Here is a 17,389-nt window from a genome sequence, read left to right on the forward strand (position 1 = left end):
ACTTGATGACTGGGTAACTTGTTCAAAATCCACAGAACACTTTGAGTAAAGAAGTACCACTTTTTTTCAATTTAAATTAAGTCTTCATAATTTCCATTTCTATCCCTTGGGTGTGTCACCTATCAGTCATATCTTTGGCAAAGGCAGTGCACCTGGTCTAACATAGTGGTGTTACGATTTGCATTTACTCCTACTGTTAGCCAAATTGGATCTCATAAAAGGCAATCATAAACTCGCCAAACCAGGTTGTCTGCAGTGTCCTCGGAGATTAATCTCTAGGATTAAACCCAAACAGTTGAGTGGTTACAAAAATACTTAGTTATCTTCTAGGGGCATGTCTGGTCATCATTAATCTTCAGCTGCAGAAGAGAATTATACAGTATAGTATGTTTCACTTTGTGATATTCCTGGCATAGCTGTCCAGTCAGCTAGTCAGAAAACAACATTCTTTTATTTTCTTTCTACTAACATTGTACAGACTATTTCCAGTTTTTTAACATGTTCATTTGTAAATTGATCACTCACAGCTGCTGTGAGGTGAGAAGGTGAGGGCTGTGCTCATTTTCCTGTATCACTGACAGGAATCATCCATCATTTTTCACAGTGCAGGTCCAACAGTACCTACAGGATAATTAGTGTATTGATAGGAACAATAATATGGTTCTCACTGTCAACACCCTGACAGCGTAGATGACTGGAAAGATCACTTTACATTGCAAACCAAGACTAGGGTGGCCAGCTCGACCCTTCTCATCTCCAGTGTTGCCTGGCTAACTTTGCATCACTACATGGGGAATTCCAGTCACACTGTCATAGCTCAGAACGTAAAGTGATGTAAGGTATATAAGGCTCAACCTTGAACCTGAATGAGTCTGGTAGAGCTATTTTGGAGACTTTTTAATTTGTGTGAAATTTAATTTCAGCCACAAAGGCATTTTTAAATCTATTACTACTCATCAACCCATTTAATTACATGATGAAGCACATTTATGATTAATTGCAACTAAATGTGTTGTGTTGCCTTTGTGTGGCATGCAACACTGGAATCTGTCTGTAATCGAACTGTCTGGTGTGGACATATTGTACATTTTTCATATTCTATATTCTTGCATACAAATGCCTAAAAAGTAATAGTGTGTATGATCCGTAGACAATCTCATGATCGAACAGCTTTTATCTTACTAAAATCACTAGTATTAATTGGACATGTAAGGACACTACACATAGCCTGTAATTACCTGTGGTTCTGACATTGCATAGAAAAAAAAACAGAATTAAGGGTGTCTTGCTGGAAGTATTAGCCATCCAAGTATTTATGAGACTTGAAAGTAATAGGAAGTAATCACATAATCAATGACTACTACAGGGAAAGATAATACTTGTCCATCAATTTTATAACCACTTTATCAAATACAGGGTCACAGGGCAGCAGGATCCTGTCCCAGCAAGCAACAGGTGTAAGGCAGGGTACACCTTGGATGAGATGATCGTTTTTATTTTAAAATATTTTTTCCCTCGTATTAATATCACTTTGTTCTATGTCGGTGGTTCCTGACCCTGGTCCCAAGGGATCTCTGTTTTTGTTTCTACCAAGCTCTCTAACACCAGTGATAATTTATTTCCTTGATTTAAAAAATAACCTAACCTACATAGTTTGATGTAACATATGGAACCATAGGTATGTGTATTACCTTCTCAGCTTGCTTTTAAGTGCTCCCTCATTTTGAATAAACAATTCATAATTTCTCATTTATCTGTTTAAGAAAGAAATGTTAAAATCTTAAAAATTTAAATCAGTTCATCAGTTTAAATCAGTGATGAACAATTTATCTAGAACAGCCCCCAATACAGTACACCTAAATCTCAGACTTTTGTTGCTGGAACCATCCTTTGTTTGCTATTTACAAAATCCTTATGAAAATCAATTGAAATAATGGTTTCCCTGGAAAATATATCATAAATGGAACATTTTTCAAGTTCATGTACTATTATGGGTTTTTTGTTTTTAATGTGCGGAAAGTAGCTGGTCATTTCATTTCCCTCACTTTGCCCAAATAAAATAGCAGCAGTTGATATACTATAAACTAAATATATCAAAAAGTAAATGATTAAAGTATCTACAAGGTACAGTAACTGCTTTGGTCTGTTGGTGTCCTGTATCACAGGCTGCAGTACGTCTATTTATCTATAAAGTGTCATCTGCTAAACATGACGTGACAGAGATGGTAACCTCTACGCTACCAAATTTCCACAAATTGCTAGTGTCATTGCATCAGATGATAAAGTCATTCATCCTTTTTTATTTTTTTTTATTTTCATAGTACCAACCAGTTAGGAAAAATAGCACTTGAAGTGAAAATTAAAGTGCATTGCAATTCCATAATGAAAGTAATATTTTCTGGATTCAGCTGTGGAGTTTCAGCTGCTAAAATGTGCTCCAAAGCCTTACCATTAGTAAAATTAAAGCATGCAGAGTTTTCAGCATAAATAATCCTGGATTGATAGACCTTTCTGTCTATCTGTATTTATTATCAGAAGAGGATTACACAGAAATGCAAGGGAAATACCAGTGCATCTGTCACACTGACCTCTTCTAATGTTCACACAAGACAAACACGGTGATTTGTTTGTGTTTATTTGGAAAATAATGAGCACTAAACCATTGAAATAAATTTGAATATTTCATATAGTAGAATCTTCACATGTGGCTTGAAGTCCTAACATAACATACTCGTATAAACAGAATGGTTCTCATCTAATCTGTGCTCTTAACTATTTAATCAATCTACTTAAGCCAATTCATTTATTTTCACTAGCGGAAAGCAGGTGATCATTTCAGAGAGCTGTAACACTTACCAGACACAGGTTTCCTGGAGTTGAAGACTCCTAAATATGTTAGAGGTGAGAAATTAGAACAAATGCAATATGGAATAAGATTGATAAAACTATTTAACACAAGGACTGCAGGACGGCATGAAGCCCAACATCCTTGGAACTGTGAAGTCATGGCAGCTGTGAATGTCAGATACAAATGCTATTTTATGCAGCATCAAGGTTACTGATCTGAGTAAATCTGGTTGAACCAATAAACCAGATTATTGTTATCTGTATCTATATCTGGTAAATTTAAAATAACGGTGGTTAAACTAAAAAATAAAATGCTTATCTGAACTATGCTGTAAATAATACATAGAATAAAGATGTGGTATATGTTCACAGAGGCAGCCTGCACAAATAAAATTGTTTTTTATAGAAAAGATCCTTGCAATGGAAGTCGTCTTAGATGCAAACATAGTTCTCTAATAGTTATGGCACTAACATGAAACCACCGCATGTTTCCCAATTACTTTTCTACATTTAAACCCTTTTGCATTGGTGTTTGAATATTAAAAACAAGGTGCATGCAATAAATATTTACAACTTTTTCAAATAAATTGATAAACATGACATTAGTCATAAATCTGATTTTATGACCAGTTAATTCCAATATTTATACAAATGTATGTGTGTTCATTATGTTATTAAAAGTATTATTCACATTTTTTTGTACTGGTCACAATTCTTCAAAAGGCTTAGTTATTTGCAGAGGTTATAGTAACATTTTCCAAAACTGTAAACCTGCATTTTTTATTTCCTTTTCCCTGTATATATATGAGTTCTAGAGGAAAGCTGTCAGTGGGACTTAGCTTACCATGATTTAACTGGTAGGAATGTGTGGCAGGCTCAAGACACCAGGGCAAGTTTTTTTTTGATTGGGATATCCTTCTGCAAATTCAGAGTTGGACATATGAATATGCAAAAAACAGCAGCAGCCTAGAACAGACAAAAAAGTAAACAGTGCCTCAGATGTCTCTGAATGGAAATTGAAGCATTCTGAAATGTCCAGACTGACAGCTATCAGTGAATGACAGTGATTAATCTGTCAGTATCCTGAAAATCTGACCAGTCCGAAAGAAACTCTCCTGGTGCACTGGAAAAATGTCAACTAGGCTGTGATAAAAAAATGTGTTTTCCTTCTCAATGATTTCTCATAAAAGATAGTATGTATCAAATAATATGACTTTGCTGTGCAGCTTTAAATTAAATCATGAAATCATTTTTCAAAATGTCTGAAAGAATGTTTTCATTTGATTGTTCCAGGACAACACAGTTCATTTCAGTAGTAAAGACCAAATCCTGATGGATTTGATGTACAGATTAAAATGTATTAATTTATTTGGGATAGTTCACCTGGCTGAGAGAAGTTTGAGACCTCTGTCTTCACTAGGAATGAGCCAGGGAGCAGTTGCAAGGGTGTACTGTAGACAGGGGGAGAGGTGCAAGACAGAAGTGCAAAGGCGGCAGTTAGAAGTGAAATATTTACATGTAGGACAGCAGAAATGAATGAGATTAAAAATTGGCCTCCTCCCAAATGTATGTTTAAAGAATCGTTGAATGCTGGATTTTGTCCTAGCATACCATTGCTTTGTACAGCACTAATTAGGACACTCAAATACATGTTTCGAACTGGCTGTATCTTCATTGTGTCACTACAACCAAACATTGTAAGCACACTTTTTTTAGTTCTTGATCAATTTAAGAGTTTCAGAATATTACCTGTCAGGACCCAAGTTTGAATCCGCAAATGTTTCTTAGAGCAGCAGCTACATATGACTTTAAAACTGAAATCCCAATTTTTGTGTATTATTACAAACCCACCTTTTAGCTTAATATTTAAAACATCATCTATTGGCCATATTTTGACTTAACATTGTTCCATACATGTAATATCATCACATTCCATAAAGGTTATCTTTATTGCCTAAATATAGTATGTAATGTCATATACATTATACAGTATTAGAACATATCTCTGTATGCCAGTATTCCAATTCTTATTTCATTGGTCTGTGTAAAAAACATGACTAGCTTTAACTTGCTTCGAACTGCACTACTGGAGTCACTGAATCGAAGATGTGATCTCTCTTCTACTGTCCTTAAATGCAGAAGCTGATTTTAAATATCTTGTTTTCAAATGATCAAATATAAATATTTCTGTTCATTTTATCCTAGGGATTTTATTAGAAACTTTCTCTGTATCTTTTTCCATAAAAAAACATTTAAACAGTTAAATGTGTTTTTGCTGAGGATCTTAAAGTATCTCGAAACTATAGGTTATGAGGTACTGGAGCATTTCATACTTAGAGACCAAGGCTCTGAAATACAACCCTTATATTTTATTATTTTGTAGCCTTTAAAAACTTACATTTTTTGTTATCTTTTTAATAATCTATTTTGTAATATTAGCTGTTTTTATTTGTTTCCAGAATTGTTAAAGGATGTGTATGTGTCACATAACATTGTACATCTATTATAGGTCTGAATAGTTCTTGGTATCAGATATGAAGCTCTCTTTAGGCTGACAGGGCTTACTACAGTATGTTTATTCACCTCCACTAGTATAGAAAATGCTAGTTTTCAACATGGATCCTGAGTTTTCAAATGTAGCTTTATATATTTTGCATTGTAAGGCCACTAGTCTTTTTATCAGTGACTCACTTTACCCAACTGTTGTATTGAAAAGGCCATTCTAATGTTTTCTGTGTGTCAGTAACATATGGAAAATGTTTAGAGACTGAAAACAGGATTTGAACATGTTTCCAAAAAAAGATTATATTTTCACTGCAACATGATTTTTCCCCTTAGATGGACAGCTGGATAATCTTAAACCTAAACGAGAAAGAAGATAATATCATAGTAGTTTGTATACTTTGGATTTAACATCATTCCCTATGTTAATGTTGCCTGGAGAGGACCAGCTTTCAGCTGCCTAGACTCATCTCCTTCTGTAAAAAGTAAGCAATGTTCATCATTCTCCATTCTATCCTCCTCTCTCTTCATAGGAACATATGAGCAGGAAAATGTCTGAAATAACCTCAGCTCCTTTCTTGAGCGATAAATCACAGCTGTTAATCCTTTCTTTCTTTCTGTGGCTCAGCAGCATGAATGTACAGCAAATCTCTTTGAACCACTCTTGTCAGCACGTGGGTTGCTTCCACTTAAGTAACACGATTAGCTTTGGTCAGGACAACACAGTGACTAAAGTTGCAAAAATAGTTGCTTTTATTTTTCAAGCATTTCCTTGCAACACATCATCTACACAATAATGGCACTTTCAATTAGCTTATGGCATTAATATGAAAACTAGCAAATTGTAAGTAATGATTTTTTGTTCAGCTGTAATCTAAACCATCTGCCTCTCAGTGCAAGAGAGTTCGACATTTTAATCCAGATTATAGCTGGCATAACTGTTTTTTTTCTCGTTTGTTTGGCTTCTACTCTCCACCGTCACTGTGCCCTTGACAACACGGCTGGGCAGCCGCAGTCTTGTTAGTCAGACTCTTGTTGGATTTTGCCACTGGAAAAACAAATATTGGGGGCTTCGAAAACAAAAAGAAACCGGGTCGCTCTTATTAAAAAGCTTGACGCCACCCGCACGATGTCCTTCCTTTTGAAGAACATGGTGAGCAGCCAGGTGAAGAACCTGGGGCTGGGAGGAGGAGAGGAGAAGAAGGAGGAGTCCGGGGCCCCAGCAGACCCTGCCGCAGCAGCGGGGATGACCCGCGAGGAGTATGAGGAGTACCAGAGACAGGTTTTGGAAGAAAAGTAAGTGCCAGCTTTCATTTGGCAACACGTATAGAGGGACCCTCACAGGGATACTCCCAAGCTACAGAAAAAGTTAGCTAATGGCTCCAAATCCTGAAGCAATTAGATGAGGCTGATTTTTTTATTTTATTAACAAAAATGCAGTGAATTCCGTATGACAACAAGGTGACGAAAATGCACAATTGTAAAGAGTTTGGCAAAGGCAGGATGACATAAGGATTCCACCCAGTGTAGTTCATACAGTATATGTTAATGAAACAGAACATACGCCTTCAAAAAAAGAGTTAACACTGTCAAGTTGTTCCTCCAAGTACTTACATCTTATCTTATCAAGACAGACTGTTCCACTATTACTTTGGACCTGTACTTTGGACAGGTTGTGTTTTTGTGACTGGAGTCTTCCACAGACTTGTAGGGCAAATCTGAGCCAATCCAAATCATAGTAAAGGTTAAAAATTCCATGATACAAGAAGAAAAACATTACATTGCTGTTGTTGGTTCCTGTTTTTTTATTTATCTGGACAGAACTGCCATTTTTCCATATCTGCAGCACCCTCGATAGAAGTATTATACTCCCAACAGGAGTATCACTGCATAAAGAATTGCCTTTTTTTGCTCTGTAACAATACTCTTTGCCTTTGTTCAGTCTGAGAACTAAATAAAGCCAGCCAGACTGGCACAGTTCACAAATAAGGACAAAAGCAGTCATATGACTGATCTACTGCAGCCTCATGTCTTCTCATAATCTACCATCCAGTCCCCTTTGACGTGTGTTGTTTAGTAGGTATTCAAGAGAAATGGGAGAGGTCGTATAAATATGTTTTTGTGCATAATGTAATTGTGTTAGGATTGAAAAGTCGCTGCTGTGCAATCATAAGGGTTTAATTATACCACTTCTTTTTAAGGGTTAGAAGAGGAGCAAAATAATTATCTTTCATTTTCTGCATATTTCACAATTGGGCACTTCATTGAGGGAGGAATCTTTCTACATAATTAATCTTTTTCACAGGTCAAGACAATTTATTTTTACCTGCATCCAAGAAAAAAATAATATAATCTCTTAGGAAAAATGACAACAAAAGTACAGTACTTTAATGATCATATTGCAAAATATACATCAAGATTAACTCAAAAGTATATTTACTTGTGAGTATAATTACAATAGAAAGATCCATGGGCCTGTACAGGTTGTTTGATAGTTATGCTGCTGCCATTTTACCTTTAATTGTATTTGCTGTAATATACTGTAATAAGCAATGTTGAAAGTCCTTTCAAATATTGTTAATGTTGCTTTTCCATGAAATTATTCTGTATTTGCTGTAAGTAGCTATGCCTCTAATCCATGATTGTAGCAACTGGAACTGATGCATTGCAACTGAATGTGTTCTTTCATAGCACCATTATACGAACTGTTTTCAACAGATTATCATTTTCTTTCCATTGCAATGATTTAATTGTAGTAATTCATTTATGGCAGATTGATAAATTATGCTTTATATTTATCCTGTGGTTGGCCATAACAGAGCCATGATAATACTATTTTTAAAACTCTAAGTCAGTGCTTTAAGGATTAGTGTTGGGGTCAGGAACCTCTTACCAGCTTTCATGACTCATGTTCTACACAAAATACATTTCAGCTGTTTGATATATATTCTTTAGAAAAAACTAAACCTTGTGACTAAGTGGTAAACATTTTTAAACTTATTTGGAAACAGCAGAGTTAATTACTACTGCGCAGAAACCACTATATATAATGAGAGGTCTGTTTCCTAAAAAATGCAATTTCCTTCTATTATGTTCACTGTTTTGAAGGAACTTTTAATGTCTTAAAAATTAAAATGATAAAATTGTCAATAAAAATGTATGTGTTGAAAATGCTTATCCTAAATGGCTTTTTCTTGTGAATTTCACTAACATGTTTATCCAGAATAACTATAAAATGTTGAATTAAAAACATCCAATGGCATAACAAATCTCCTTACTAGTTCTCCCTTCCTCCTGTGCCAGGCTTTAAGATTTTATTCTTATACTGTATGTTCTGTGAATTATGTATTTTCCTTCTGATTTATTAAGTAAATGAACTATGAAAATTTTTGGAACCTTGAACCTTGTCCGACAATCTATTTCTACAACAATTAACCTTCTTATTAATTTATGAAACACGATTTTACTGTTTGTTTATTGTATAAACCACAGGACATTACACATTAGTATATGGGAACATTCTTACAGTCATTGGAAATCATAGAACAAAAGAAGCACATAAGATGAATGTACAAAAATTACATCTTAATTTTACCTGGTGAATTTCTTATACTGTATAAAGCCCACAATCATTTCACAGTGAGAATGACAATGACCTTATACAATAGACAAAAGAAGATAGGTCTATAAATTCAAAGGCGGTAGTAGTTCAGGTGGGTAGCTGCGTCAGCATGCGTAGGCTGCAAAGGAACAAGTAATAGGTTTATTCCATGCTGAAAAAAAGAAGAAAGAGAACACAACGTTTCGGCCGTGGAGCCTTCTTCAGGTGTGAGAGAGACAGGGCAGTAGGCAAAGGTAAAGTAGGGGGAGAACAAAGGTTGAGAGGGAGGAGGAGTGAGAGGCGGGAGCAGGGGACAGAAAGAGAGGCCAATCAAGAGGTGTGAAGTCAGAATGGGTGCAGAGAGGTGTGAAATGAAACTTCCAATGAATGGAGAAAATTTAAAAGAACAGTAATCTGTCGTTAAGGGAAGGGAGAATGTGTGATCCTAGCTGCAGAATAATTTTAGTTTCGGTGGTCTTTCTGATGTATGAGTTCGGAAAACCGTCTTTGAGAACACAGATGGAGAGATTAGAGTGGTCGTGGCCGTCAGAGGTGAAATGAGAAACAATGGGCTTGGAGAGATCTTTAATCTTGACAGCCCTGACGTGTTCTCTGAAGCGGTCTCCGAGTCTCCTTCCTGTTTCTCCAATGTAGATGGCTGGGCATTTACTGCAAGAGATACAGTAAATAAGGTTGCTGGATGTACAAGATGCTGTCTGGGTGATCCGGAATTGTCCTGAGGGGCCTTGAATGAGTGTGGTGGTGGCTGTGTACTTGCAGGTGATACAGCGAGCTCTGTTGCAAGGGAAAGTGCCTGGTGTGGATGGTTGTTGAGGGCGGTCAAGGGAGCTGTGAACAAGGAGGTTACGCAGATTAGATGGTCGGCGATATGAGATGATAGGGCGATCAGAAAAGAGGGCCCCAATGGAGGGATCATCCTGTAGGATGGAAAAGTTCTGGTTAATGGTCCTGGGGATAGGAAGTGTGTTAGGGTGGTAAGGAAGCACCAAAGGAATGCGGTTGTTACGGCGGGAGTTCCTGATCGGGTTGATGGTCCGGGGGGTGTTTTTGGCTCGGGCAAGGGCCCTGTCAATCACACTGCTGGGGTATCCTCTGTTGATGAAAAATGAGTACATTTGGAGGGCTTGGTTTTCGAAGTCGATGTCATCGCTGCATAATCGTCGTAACCTAAGGAACTGTGAAAAAGGAAGAGAGTTTTTAGTGTGGTTGGGGTGAAATGAGCTGTACAGGAGGTAGCTGTGTGAATCCGTGGGTTTGTAATAAACTGAAGTGGACAGTCGGGGGTAGTTGATAGACAAGTGGATGTCTAGAAACGGAAGAGTGGTGGAAGATATGTTAACCGTATATTTGAGGGAACGGGTGGAAGTTGGTGAAATGGTGCAGGAAGAATTCAAGCTGATCGTTGGAGCATGTGGCGGCACCGACGCAGTCATCAATATATCGTTTGTAGAGGTCAGGGACATAGCCAGTGTAGGAAGCAAAGAAGCGTTCTTCTACCCAGCCGACAAAAATGTTGGCATAGCTGGGTCCCATTCTGGTGCCCATGGCAACTCCACTGACCTGTTGGTAAAAAAGATTATTGAAAGAGAATGCGTTCAGTGTGAGGACCAATTCTGCAAGGCGTACCAGGGTGTGGGTGGGTGGATCAAGCACTGTGCGTTTGTCCAGCGTGTGCTTGAGGGCTGTAAGGCCGTCATTATGGGGAATGACGGTGTACAGAGATGTGATGTCCATGGTAAAAATGTGGCATTCGGTACCCTGAAATTGGAAATCATTGAAAAGTTGGAGCGCGTGGTTGGTGTCTTTGATGTATGAGGGAAGATCTTCAACCAGCGGTCTCATGAGGCTGTCGAGAAAGGCTGAGATGTAAGTAGTTGGACAGTTACATGCTGATACGATGGGGCGTCCAGGGGTGTCCGGTTTGTGGATTTTGGGGAGGAGGTAAAATTGAGATACCTGTGGGTGTTCCATGATGAGCCGGTTCGCCTCCTGGGGGAGCTCGTTACTGCTGATAAGAAGGGAAATGGTGGATACCACTTCCTTTTGGTAGTCAGTGGTAGGGTCCTGTTGGAGAGGGAGGTAGGCAGAAGTGTCAGTTAGTTGTCTAGAGGCTTCAAAGATATATAGATCCTTACGCCACACCACAACAGCACCTCCTTTTTCCGCTGGTTTGATGACGATATCATCCCTGTTGCGGAGAGACTGGAGCGCCTGATTTTCTCCTTGGGTGAGGTTAGACCTATGTTTACTGGGTATACAGAGTGCCTTGGGAGCTTGATTAGTGCATTGGTTGATGAAATAATCAACTGGTGGAAAACGGCCAGAGGAGGGAGTCCAACAGCTCTGTTTGGGATTAATGTTGTTAATGACATCAATAACCGGGTTGTTATCAGCTGCCTGTGAAGAGGAATTGTCGGCAAAATGTGCTCTGAGACGGATCCTGCAGTAAAAATTGCGGTCCTGCGGTATAAATTCAAAGGATCAGGATCTAAACAAATATCAAGGGAATTCTGGCTATCATTCAAGAATGTGTAGAACATTTATAACAAGTAGAGTTTTCAAATCCATCCATCTGTTTTGTAACCGCTTATGCTAAGGATGCACCTTATACAGGACACCAGTCATTTGTAGGGCATATACTGTATACACATGCAAACAATCGCACCATGGCCAATTTTCCTATCAGTCAATTAACCTACTAGTATGTTTTGGGACTGTGGGAAGAAAGAGGAGCACCTCAAACAAACACAGAAACTCCACACAGAGAGCACCCCAAGAATTGAACCCATGACCCCACCACTGCAAGACAGCAATGCTAACCACTGTGCTGCCCTAATCTACACAAACTACCCTGCTAAAAGTTGAAGGTGGACCAAATCCCAACTGTCAAGTTTTAAACATTTTAGTCAAGTTCGTCATTTTTGTTATATAGTATATGTATATTATTCATATACTGTAGTATTTCAAGTAGGTAGCTGCGTCACCATTCGTAGGCATGGAATGTGTTTTCAGTATGGACTAAACTGTTTTCTTGTTCCTTATTATTCATATACATTCTACTATGGCCTATCATATTTTCCAACTCTATGCCTACCTGTTTGAATATATTTAAAAATCTCACTAGTTTTTATACATATTTTGGCCATGTGCAAGTTAAAAGATCCTATGGATCTTTACACATCACACCTCAACTAGCAGTGCACTAAAATGTGAATTTCTCGTTGATAGGTCCCATTTTTACAATCTCAGTTGAAGTTTCCTTAAATACGTTATTTCAAAGTCCATTTTCTGTATGGTTTCCATTCCCTTCACAGATATTATTATTTTGTGTGTTTATTCAATAAAATGTTAAGGTTTGATAGAAATCAATTCCTAGTTGACTTATTTGTAAAATAGTATTAGCAAGTCTGAACGCACTTAGCGGTTTCTTCTGCAATGATTAAAAAAATAAAAGGAGAGTTTTGTAATATATTTAGCACCAGGCATAGTTACCCACACTTAGTCTAAATAACTTACTCTGAAGCCTAAAGATATTTATTTTGTAAAGCTAATCTGCATCTCAGTGGGAGAAAGGCTGACACCAATGATGCAGAAAGGGAATAAAGTTTACATGCAATCTTCACTCTTAAGTCATGTGGCCAATTAGAAGCGCAATGAAAATAAGAAGTAGTGGAGAATTGTACTTAAACAATCCTTTTGTGCTTGTTTTTATCTTTTTCCCGGTTGCAGAATGGAACGGGATGCAGAGTTTGCACACAAGAAAGCAGAAAGAGCAACTTTAAGGGTCCACTTGCGAGAAAAATACAGGTTGCCAAAGGTAAGGTACCAGTGACGTGTGCAGGACAATCCTTTTCTTTCTATATTGCCTTTTCATTTTTTGAAACAAAGAGTACAGTAAAAATAAAAATCAAGACAATCCAGTGTGGAAATGAAAAATTATTGTTCATTTATGAAATTATTTAAAAAATAATGTTTAATAATTTTGTCAGAACCATTTTTTAATTAATTCCAAATGTTATTAAGAATAAGAACATATCTGCACTAATAAAAAGTCTTCAAGTTTTAGTCAAGATGATACTGTCATCCTACCCCTACGTTCTGAATCAGCTAAATTTAATTAATCCAAACTGTGTGGGGATTAAAGTATAGTAGAACATATCAAATTGTCCTTATCATATATTGCATGGCCTTACGAGGATGCTTCTACAAGCTTGCAAACATTTTGCCACAACTGCACATTATCTATGAGACATTTCTCCTTTTTTCAAAGCAATAACATATGAAAATACTTACATAAAATACTTAATACATAAAGACTGATGTCATCAGATTTTGGCAAGATGATTCAAATTAGTTCCTAACTTTCCACTTGTTCTCAGTTCAGGCTTTCTGCAAGTTCAATTCCAGCAGATGTGTCCCAACAGTTAGAGAGCAACTAAAAGGTATTTGAACAAGAGACACAGTGGTTATGAGGAGGATCAGCACAACTGCACAGCTGAGCTGGAAGAGTGTCAATGTTGAATGGCATCTCAAATTGAGAGCAGTAAAAAGGCCAGTGTCATTCTAAAAGTCCTCACAGCATTTTGGAGGAACAAGTAAAGGCTTATTCCATGCCAAAAAGAGAAGAAAAGAAAGAAGGCTCCACAGCTGAAACGTTGTGCTTCTTTTCTTCTCTTTTCAGCATGGAATAAACCTTTACTTGTTCCTTTGCAGCCTACGCATGCTGACGCTACCTATTTGAATTACTCATAGCACATTGATGGTTTTCCTCTTTAGAAATAATTGTCTTGGTTTTTCTGCATGTCTTAGATCATTATGCTGAACATCATTATGTGTTTTGGGTATTGCTGTACTTTAAGAAAACTTCCTTTGCAGAAAGATTTATGGATTTCTGAAGAGGCAAAGCAGAGGCAAGGAATGCATACGAAAAGCAGCATATGTGGAAGACTTCAAAGCAGGCCACTCGCTTTTTGTCTGTGACCTCTAGTTCCTGTTTCAGAAGCAATTACAATTTTGACAAATCACACATTATAGTGATATCAGAGAATGCTTTCTCTGCAACAAAAACTGAGTTCACACCTACGTTTTCTTTTGTTAATGCCAACTTTCAGGGACATTGCATCAGCCACTAAGGCATAGTGAATTATAGAATATCACTATTTGACACTTTTGAAACTTTGTCCATGCTAATGGCATAAAACTTAAACTTTTGTTGGGGGGGGAATCATAAATAGGTGCATACATCCCGTAACCAGTAAGCCCTGCATGCGCAGAGATACTAGCCTATTGAGGTGAAGCATAGCCTATAGAGAAGTGGACGTATTCATGATGTGCAAAAATATTATTTGTCAAAATTTGTCCTCTCAGTGGACTGGCTCTCAACTCCTAAGAATGAACATACACTGTACAGGTACTAGACTGCTTTTGATATCTGCTCTTGTCTTGACACACTGGATTTGAAAAACAAAAGACAAGTGTTAGCTTCCTTAGCAAGAGCAGTTCACAACCTCAGCCAAGTATGGTTTTAAATGGCATATTTTCTCTGATCAATGACATAATTGTGTACTGCAACAGACCTTATGTCTCCTTGTGTGGATGACAGCAGCTAAGCTCACTTTTACCTCAGGCGCCCTAACTTGTAATCAGCCCTGATTTCTTACATAAAAATACAAATACCATATATTAGCCCTTTCTTCTTTGCATTAGTTTGTTGGTTTCCACCTACAGTATCTCTACCTTTGCACCTAGCCCTATGACCAGGGAGTTGGCCCTCAGCAAAGCAAGTTGAAACAAATCTTATCATGACTAAACAATACTAATATTGTATTAAAATGATTTTCTCTTTTACACTTCATAGAGACCTAGTCTGCTCTTACATAGATTCCGAGAAATAAAATACTTATGATTAAAGTCATCTTGGGTAAATGCAGATTAAAGCTGTGTTGTATGGTTTAAAGCTGAAAATGTAGTGGATAATTCTATTGTCCCTATCTTACTGTTTAAAATACGTATGATTGTGATGAAATGCACTGGATTTTGAGGTTTAATAAGTGATATAGAGAAATCAATTTTCAGTAGAAAATTTAAATTATCAGGATGCCCCATTATCACAGAAAATTCAGATGACCCTCTAATAAAAGCTGGTATTGAAAACATAAATTATCTTTATTTGTGCACAGCACGCTACTGTAAAAAATGTTCTATATTTCTATATTTCAAGATGGTATTTTTCAAAGCATTTTGCGCTGAAGGTGAGGAAAAGCATCTTGCAGTAACATTGCTGAATGCAAAGCGTAAGGCACTTCATTACCCAAAGGGTTGCGGGATTATTGGAAAAGCTTCCCAGCCATTTTTTTAAAGTCAATAGTATCTTCTTACAAGTAAGTACAAGCAGTGGAATGAGATCATAGGATAAATCAGCTATTAACCACCAAAAGGGCTATATAAGATCACTTTATTGGCCATATACAATTTCTTGTGTAATCAATTTGTCTTTTTTCGCATACCCTAACTTGCTCTCTATGAGACACACAGACAGGGAGAGAAGCTTGGGGTCAGAGCGCATTCATACAGCACCCCTGGAGCAGTTGGGGTTAAGGGTCTTGCTTAGGGGCCCAACAGAGTAGGATTCCTCTGCCAGCTGGGGGATATAAACCAGCAACCTTCCAGCCACAGGTGCAGATCCTTAGCCACAGAGCCACCGCACCACCTGATTTCTTTCATACGGGTTGCATGGCCTCCTCTCATTTGTAACTGCTCTCATGTGATTGTTATCTGCAGAGTGAACAAGATGAGAGCATGATCCAGATCGCAGGAGATGACGTGGACGTGCCTGAGGAACTGAGAAAGATGGTGGATGAGGATGCAGTGGAGGAAGAGGAGAAGGACTCTATTCTAGGGCAGATGCAAAACCTCCAGAACATGGACATGGACCAGATTAAGGAGAAAGCCCAAGCCACCTTCACGGAGATGAAGGTGGCGGCAGAACAGAAATGCTCTCTGATGTGATAGGAGAGTTGCTCCGCTAGATCTCAGGTTTTAAGAACTTGTTCTTCTAATAAGATAAAATAAACTTGAAAAAACTTGACAAAGATTTCTTTCATGATATCTTTTTTCCCCCAAGAAATTCCTCTGAAGCTCAGAACAGATTATTTTCCTATGTATTCCAGTTAACGCGTAGAACAAAACAAAATTTCTTGTAAGTGCTGTCTGAATAAAACAATGCTCAGATTTATTCTTTGCTCCTGGTTCCTACAAACTTCCATACACTGCTTCACCAGCGTGAAAGCTTCTATACCTGTACTTGTAATTTAGGTTTGTACTGTATTTCATGTGAGCTGTTAAGGAGGAATATGAAGTCCATACACACTGTTAAACTGTCTGTATGTTAATTCAATCTTTGTGACTTTACATTATGTTACTTATGGTGAGAGAGTTTGAGGGATTAATATACAGTAATATTTAATTTGTTAAATTATATATTAAGATTGTTTTATTGAAATAGCATGCTTTATGTTAGACATATTTAGAAATGATAACGGCAGGTACACATTGCTCCACAAATTAAAATACCTAACTCTACTTTTGTGTGATTACAGTACATCTGAGTCAAGGCTCTTCTTTATTCAATGGAAATTTTGAGATCCTCTTAAAAAACAGAGGCAGCACTTAAAGAAACAGCAGCTTTTTAACTAAAAAGGTATGCTGTTGACCACTATTATGGCTTGTGTTTACCATTCTAAAAATATGCATTAATAATATGTTTTGTAATCATTAATGCTTAGATTTTAAAAAATAAACAATTCTTCAGTTGTGTATTTGGGTCTATAGGATTTAGTGTTTATGTTGTGTTTCATATTGTGATTTTCAGTTATTTTTCAAACTAATTCCATTGTTTGCAACTGTTTTACTTGTATCCAGTGCATTTATAAATACTATTTTGGGTAACACAAATAATTGTCATTATTATTGTCCAAAGAAACATTGGATATATATTAAATTAATTTTTGAGTCTGAGAGCATAATCTTTGTGTTAGGAGATTATTCAAAAGGTCCAACTCCTGTCTTTATCAAATATTTCTTTCATGCACACACAAAACCTGGGTTTAATTTTCAGTCATAACTGAAAATAAATTTGAAAAAGGGTTATTTGTTCCCCACAATAATGAAGATTCTGTTTTTTGACAAAAAATGTTGTAACAGTTATTCTGTCACAGTATTTTTGAAAATAACCTACGGACATTGTGTAAAAAAAAAGTATAGAAAAAGCAAAATGTACATTCAAATCTGTAGAAATGTTTTCTTCTTGAAAAGCTTCAAAATTACCAATGAGCTTAGTTTTAAAAATAATAAATGAATGAAAGAAAAAAAGAAAAAGCCTTGTTTTCTAAGGGAAGAGCTGTATGGAAGTAGAAAAGT

General features: G+C 37.1%; 1 protein-coding gene across 1 annotated transcript; it reads left to right on the forward strand.

Annotated features, from left to right (window-relative positions):
- Positions 1-6,073: 6,073 nt before the first annotated feature.
- Positions 6,074-17,347, forward strand: cplx4a (complexin 4a). The gene is made up of 3 exons (XM_088628917.1): positions 6,074-6,645; positions 12,701-12,788; positions 15,752-17,347. Exons 1-3 carry the CDS (start codon positions 6,479-6,481, stop codon positions 15,977-15,979), a joined length of 483 nt encoding a protein of 160 aa, XP_088485043.1. The 5' UTR covers positions 6,074-6,478; the 3' UTR covers positions 15,980-17,347.
- Positions 17,348-17,389: the final 42 nt, after the last annotated feature.

Source organism: Lepisosteus platostomus, chromosome 4 (genome assembly GCF_059453375.1).
Source record: "Lepisosteus platostomus isolate fLepPlt1 chromosome 4, fLepPlt1.hap1, whole genome shotgun sequence".
NCBI lineage: Eukaryota > Metazoa > Chordata > Actinopteri > Semionotiformes > Lepisosteidae > Lepisosteus > Lepisosteus platostomus.

Coding starts and splice junctions, on each gene's coding strand:
- cplx4a (XM_088628917.1), top strand. CDS start 6,479: ATGTCCTTCCTTTTGAAGAACATGGTGAGCAGCCAGGTGAAGAACCTG. Junction 6,646..12,700: donor AGACAGGTTTTGGAAGAAAA/GTAAGTGCCAGC, acceptor TCCCGGTTGCAG/AATGGAACGGGATGCAGAGT. Junction 12,789..15,751: donor AAAAATACAGGTTGCCAAAG/GTAAGGTACCAG, acceptor TGTTATCTGCAG/AGTGAACAAGATGAGAGCAT.